At 45.5% G+C, this 7,214-nt stretch overlaps 1 protein-coding gene across 1 annotated transcript; it reads left to right on the plus strand.

Moving 5' to 3' along the window:
- Positions 1 to 3,256: 3,256 nt before the first annotated feature.
- LOC138364378 (eukaryotic translation initiation factor 3 subunit A-like) lies at positions 3,257 to 4,351 on the plus strand. The gene has a single exon (XM_069323994.1). It carries the CDS (start codon positions 3,257 to 3,259, stop codon positions 4,349 to 4,351), a length of 1,095 nt encoding a protein of 364 aa, XP_069180095.1.
- The last annotated feature ends 2,863 nt before the right edge of the window (positions 4,352 to 7,214 follow it).

Consider the following 7,214-nt stretch of genomic DNA (forward strand, 5'->3'; position numbering starts at 1 on the left):
GGACGGAGGGTACTTTTGTCCAAGGGTTACTCACGAGTGACTACGAGTGACTGTAACTGAGGTTGTTAGCGGAATTACAACTACATTTTTGTCTTGAAGAAAGACGAAGTAATATGGCCTTATTACTTTCCTACTTAGGGTCTATCTCTCGTATCCTCCCTTTCTCATCTGCCTCCCTTACACTCCCTTACAACACCACGTACACTCCCCCCCCCCACCTACACACACACTCTCCCTTGCCCAATGATCTCTCTCCCTCCCCCCAAACACACACACACAGACACACACACACACACATACACATTTGATTGACAGTCGAGAGGCGAGACCAAAGAGCTAAAGCTCAATACCCGCAAGCACAACTAGGTGAGTACACACACACACACACACACACACACACACACACACACACACATATCCAGGGGATCTGGTAGCTGAGTGGACAGCGGGCATTACTCGTAATTCTGAGGCCCGGGTTCGATTCCCTGACCAGACAGAAACAAATGGGCAAAGTTTCTTTTACCCTGATGGCCCTGTTACCTAGCAGTATATAGGTACCTGGGAGTTAGTCAGCTGTCACGGGCTGCTTCCTAGGTGTGTGTGTGTGTGGGAAAAAAATAGTAGTTAATAACAGTTGATTGACAGTTGAGAGGCGGGGCGAAAAAGCAAAGCTCATCCCCCGCAAGTACAACTAGGTGAATACAACTTGGTGAATACACACATACACACACACACAGAAAGGCCTTTGATACAGTACTGCACATGAGACTGCTGTTCAAACTCGAGAGGCAGGCGGGGGTGGGGGGAAAGGTCCTAGCATGGATAAGGAACTACCTAACAGGAAGGAGCCAGAGAGTTACGGTTAGGGGCGAGAAGTCGGACTGGCGAACAGTAACAAGTGGAGTACCACAAGGATCGGTGCTGGGACCAATTCTACTTCTAATATATGTTAACGACATGTTTACAGGCGTAGAGTCCTACATGTCGATGTTTGCGGATGACGCAAAGTTGATGAGAAGAGTTGTGAAAGATGAGGATTGTAGGATCCTCCAAGAGGACCTGAACAGGTTGCAGAGATGGTCAGAGAAATGGCTACTGGAGTTCAACACGAGCAAATGTAAAGTTATGGAAATGGGACTAGTGATAGGAGACCAAAGGGTCAAACAAACACAAAGGGTACACAATGAAGGGGAACAGCCTACCTGTGACTACGCGTGAAAGAGACCTGGGGGTGGACGTAACACCTAATCTATCTCCTGAAGCACATATAAATAGGATAACGACAGCAGCGTACTCTACACTGGCAAAAGTTAGAACATCATTCAGAAACCTAAGTAAGGAGGCATTTAGGGCGCTTTACACTGCCTACGTGAGGCCAGTCTTAGAGTATGCCGCCTCATCATGGAGTCCCCATCTGAAGAAGCATATAAGGAAACTGGAAAAGGTTCAGAGGTTTGCAATGAGACTCGTCCCAGAGTTACGAGGGATGGGGTATCTTAAGCTACTCTATCCCTTTGAGATGTATTTATTGCTTATCTCAATAAACATACTTGAACTTGAACTTGATGGGGTATGAGGAGCGCCTGAAGGAACTGTGCCTTACGACACTAGAAAGAAGAAGGGAGAGGGGGGATATGACTGGAACGTATAAAATACTCAGGGGGATTGACAGAGTGGACATAGACGAAATGTTCACACGCAATAGTAACAGAACGAGGGGACATGGATGGAAGCTTGAAACTCAGATGAATCACAGGGATGTTAGGAAGTTTTCTTTTAGCGTGACAGTAGTGGGAAAATGGAATGCACTTCAGGAGCAGGTTGTGGAAGCAAATACTATTCATAATTTTAAAACCAGATATGATAGGGAAATGGGACAGGAGTCATTGCTGTAAACAACCGATGCTTGAAAGGCGGGATCCAAGAGTCAATGCTCGATCCTGCAGGCGCAAATAGGTGAGTACACACACACATACACACACTCACACACACACACACACACACACACACACACACACACACACACACACACACACACACTCACACACACACACACACACACACACACACACACACACTCACCTCTCAAACTATCTCCATCATCACCCGCCATAATCAATGGATCAACACCAGACCCGCCCAGCAACCCCGGTCTCCCCCGAAAACTCCAGTCGACAGTGATTTGCGGTATCGGAATGCCAGGGTTCGATACCCGGCCTGGTAATTGACCCGGGGACATTAATCCCGTAAGTGGCCATCGGGGACTTTATTGCCCTTAGTCGACCAATTTAGGGAGGAAATGGCTTGGCTGGTGGTAGGAGGGGGGAGGGGGATGGAAGGGGGAGGTGGGAGGGGGGGGAATAGGTGGGGAAGGAGGATGAATGAGGGAGTAGGAAGGAAGAAAGGAGTAAGAAATGGGAAGTGAGGGATAAAGTGGGGAAGGGGGTCGGGTGGAAAAGAAGGTGGAGAGATGGAATAGGGGAAAGACGAGGAGGAATGGGGGGATAGTTGGTGGAGAAGGAAGAGAGGGGAAGTAGAAGAAGGGGCATGGGTAAAGAGTTTGGGGAGTAGGGGGAAGAAATCGTCATGTAGGAAGTGAATAAGAGATGTTGGGGTAGGGATAAGTGCTACATTAGGGTAAGAAGGTATGGAAAGGATGAAATGGAAATAGGTTTAAATGGGAAATGGGTAGAGGCTGAGATGGGTGGGGAAAGGGAGATTAGGGACGAAAATCAGCATGTTGTGGAGGGGAGAAAAATGAAAGGAAAGGGAGAGAAGTAGGGAGATTAGAGACGGTTGGTAAGGATGAGAGAGAGAGAGAGAGAGAGAGAGAGAGAGAGAGAGAGAGAGAGAGAGAGATGAGAAGAAGTGATGAGGAGAAGGTAGAGGAGAAGAAGGGGCAAGTGGAAAATGAGGTGAGGAAAAATGAGAATAGGCTGGGGGGTGGAGGGATAAAGAAAAGAAATGAATAGGATGAATGAGGGGGGGATGAGTAATATGAATACAGTGAGGGAAGGGAATGAGTTGAGGAACGGGAGTTAGCAGATGTGTGGTGAGGAAACGAATGAGGGAATGAGTACAGGGCATGAGTGAGAACCTCACCTCATATGAGCATTCTACACATATAAACCTTAACACGAAAGCTAATAAAAATAATAAATTATAAAATCACATCATTCAACGTGAATAATATTTTACAATTAATGTTGTTTATTCAATGGAGATTTGTGTTCACGGAAGGAGCCATGGCCCTCATATGGACCACAGGGAGAGCCATGGCCCTCATGTGGACCACAGGAAGAGCTATGGCCCTCATGTGGGTCCCAGGGAGAGCCATGGCCCTCATGTGGACCACAGGGAGAGCCATGGCCCTCATGTGGGTCCCAGGGAGAGCCATGGCCCTCATGTGGGTCCCAGGGAGAGCCATGGCCCTCATGTGGACCACAGGGAGAGCCATGGCCCTCATATGGACCACAGGGAGAGCCCTGGCCCTCATGTGGACCACAGGGAGAGCCATGGCCCTCATGTGGACCACAGGAAGAGCCATGACCCTCATGCGGACCACAGGGAGAGCCATGGCCCTCATGTGGACCACAGGGAGAGCCATGGCCCTCATGTGGACCACAGGGAGAGCCATGGCTCTCAAGTGGACCACAGGGAGAGCCATGGCCCTCATATGGCCCACAGGGAGAACCATGGCCCTCATGTGGACCACAGGGAGAGCCATGGCCCTCATGTGGACCACAGGGAAAGCCATGGCCCTCATGTGGACCACAGGGAGAGCCATGGCCCTCATGTGGACCACAGGGAGAGCCATGGCTCTCATATGGCCCACAGAGAGAACCATGGCCCTCATGTGAACCCCAGGAAGAGCCATGGCCCTCATGTGGACCACAGGGAGAGCCATGGCCTTCATGTGGACCACAGGGAGAGCCATGGCCCTCATGTGGACCACAGTGAGAGCCATGGCCCTCATGTGGACCACAGGGAGAGCCATGGCCCTCATGTGGACCACAGGGAGAGCCATGGCCCTCATGTGGACCACAGGGAGAGCCATGGCTCTCATATGGCCCACAGGGAGAACCATAGCCCTCATGTGAACCACAGGAAGAGCCATGGCCCTCATGTGGACCACAGGGAGAGCCATGGCCCTCATGTGGACCACAGGGAGAGCCATGGCCCTCCTGTGGACCACAGGGAGAGCCATGGCCTTCATGTGGACCACAGGGAGAGCCATGGCTCTCATATGGCCCACAGGGAGAACCATGGCCCTCATATGAACCACAGGAAGAGCCATGGCCCTCATGTGGACCACAGGGAGAGCCATGGCCCTCATATGGCCCACATATGAGAGCCATGGCCCTCATATGAACCACAGGGAGAGCCATGGCCCTCATATGGCCCACATATGAGAGCCATGGCCCTCATATGAACCACAGGGAGAGCCATGGCCCTCATATGAACCACAGGGAGAGCCATGGCCCTCATATGAACCACAGGGAGAGCCATGGCCCTCATGTGGACCATAATCGCTGTTCTCAGTTTTACGAGAAGCGGATAATTACTTATGAAGATGCGGAAGATTAGGACCAGAAAGAAATGAATGAGGAGCAGGAAGAGATGAATGAAGAGGAAGAGAAGGAAGAGAAAAAGGAATAGGTAGAGTAAGAGTAGGACCAACAACAGGAACGATAAGGTAATAGGATGATAGCTGAAGTATAATGGATAGGGCATGATTTAAGGGTATACCCCCCAGAATGATTTAAGGAAGAACACCCTAATATCTTCACGTAAGGGATGTGTAGGGGTTAATAGGGTGAGGTTGGGGGGTGGGAAGGAATGTGTTGTGGAGTGTCCCAGGTGTCTGAATGTGGGGGTTGGCTGTAGAGGATGTTTGGCATGTTCGAAAGGTTATAGGTAATGAGAGGTTAGGGGTTGGGGGGGTTTAATTGCCAGGGTGAGTAGTATATAATGAGGTTTATATGTGTGCAAAATCTTTCTCTCTATGGTCCATATGTGAGTAAAATCTCTCTCTCTCTCTACAGTCCATATGTGAGTAAAATCTCTCTCTCTTTACAGTCCATATGTGAGTAAAATCTCTCTCTCTTTACAGTCCATATGTGAGTAAAATCTCTCTCTCTTTACAGTCCATATGTGAGTAAAATCTCTCTCTCTTTACAGTCCATATGTGAGTAAAATCTCTCTCTCTTTACAGTCCATATGTGAGTAAAATCTCTCTCTCTTTACAGTTCATATGTGAGCAAAACTCTCATATAAGTGATTTTCTCTTTGTTCATCAATTCTTATTAATGTAATTATACATTATTCCACTATTCTCTTTCTCTCAAAAAGTAGATAAAGATAAAATGATCGCGGAGCCAGAAGGCTAATAACTATGGGATTAAAAGATAGTTTATCTAAAGATTAATAGTGATTTTGTTTTTTGTGAAGAAAAGAAGAAATTTTACTGTTGTGAGCTATTTTAGTTAAAATAAATTGATCGGTACGTTTTGAAGTGCTTCACAGTACATTTTAAAGTACTTCACGGTACAAACGGTACATTTTAAAGTACTTCACGGTACAAACGGTACATTTTAAAGTACTTCACGGTACAAACGGTACATTTTAAAGTACTTCACGGTACAAACGGTACATTTTAAAGTACTTCACGGTACAAACGGTACATTTTAAAGTACTTCACGGTACAAACGGTACATTTTAAAGTACTTCACGGTACAAACGGTACATTTTAAAGTACTTCACGGTACAAACGGTACATTTTAAAGTACTTCACGGTACAAACGGTACATTTTAAAGTACTTCACGGTATAAACGGTACATTTTAAAGTACTTCACGGTACAAACGGTACATTTTAAAGTAATTCACGGTACAAACGGTACATTTTAAAGTACTTCACGGTACAAACGGTACATTTTAAAGTACTTCACGGTACAAACGGTACATTTTAAAGTACTTCACGGTACAAACGGTACATTTTAAAGTACTTCACGGTACAAACGGTACATTTTAAAGTACTTCACGGTACAAACGGTACATTTTAAAGTACTTCACGGTACAAACGGTACATTTTAAAGTACTTCACGGTACAAACGGTACATTTTAAAGTACTTCACGGTACATTTTAAAGTACTTCACGGTACATTTTAAAGTACTTCACGGAACATTTTAAAGTACAAACGGTACATTTTTATAGTACTTCACGGTACATTTTAAAGTACTTCATGGTACATTTTAAAGTACTTCACGGTACATTTTAAAGTACTTCACTGTACATTTTAAAGTACTTCACGGTACATTTTAAAGTACAAACGGTACATTTTTATAGTACTTCACGGTACATTTTAAAGTACTTCACGGTACAAACGGTACATTTTTCTCAGTTTCGGTGCTGGGTCGTACGATCAGTCAACCAGTCCTCCAAATAGAACGTCGCATCTTGTCGTATGGACCCTAAAGCCCCCCAAAAATCGTCGTACTAGCAAATAGTAGCGAAATTGACGTCCTCCCCAGTTTTCTGTTTTGGGTCCTCTGGCTAGATTGCAAAAGGGCAGTTTAGTACGACCGTTTCTTGGCATTCGGGAACCTTAGGGAAGATGGACTGGTTCAGAAGCTTGCAATGACGAGCCCCTATGAGGATATGCTCTAGAACACGAGAGTAAATATAGAGTCATTGCAGAACTCCAGGTACCTCATACCTAATGACTGGACATTCAATAATATGCAAATTCATAGGGACTTTGACTAGGGTTCGAACCTGTGTGCGGAGTATTCCCAGATGAAGTCTAGTCCACTGTACTAGTCAATAATGTTACGTGAGCCGTGACGAATAAGTCTACGGAAACATGCTGCCACATTTTCATACTTCTGTTTATTCAAGGGGTATTAAAGCTCGTATTAAATAAATCATTTCTTAACCTCACCAATAATAAACTGGAAGTAATAATTACGGAGACTTTTACAATAATAACAAGGAAATAATAAAAAAAAAATTATAATAATAATAATTAGTAACAATACTAATCAATATTATCATTGTAATCATCTTATGATAGGAAAAATCAGAACAAAGCTTAAACCCCAACACAAGATTAAATCAGATCAAATAATCCTTATGCCAAGTCAGGGGGCAAGTATATAAGCCACAATTAGCCAGGCAAGTTACGAGGCAATCACAGTTCGGACAAACTAGAGT

Source organism: Procambarus clarkii, chromosome 13 (assembly GCF_040958095.1).
Source record: "Procambarus clarkii isolate CNS0578487 chromosome 13, FALCON_Pclarkii_2.0, whole genome shotgun sequence".
Lineage (NCBI taxonomy): Eukaryota > Metazoa > Arthropoda > Malacostraca > Decapoda > Cambaridae > Procambarus > Procambarus clarkii.

Excerpts from the sequence above, each read along its gene's own strand:
- LOC138364378 (XM_069323994.1), top strand. The coding sequence starts at position 3,257 with ATGGACCACAGGGAGAGCCATGGCCCTCATGTGGACCACAGGAAGAGC.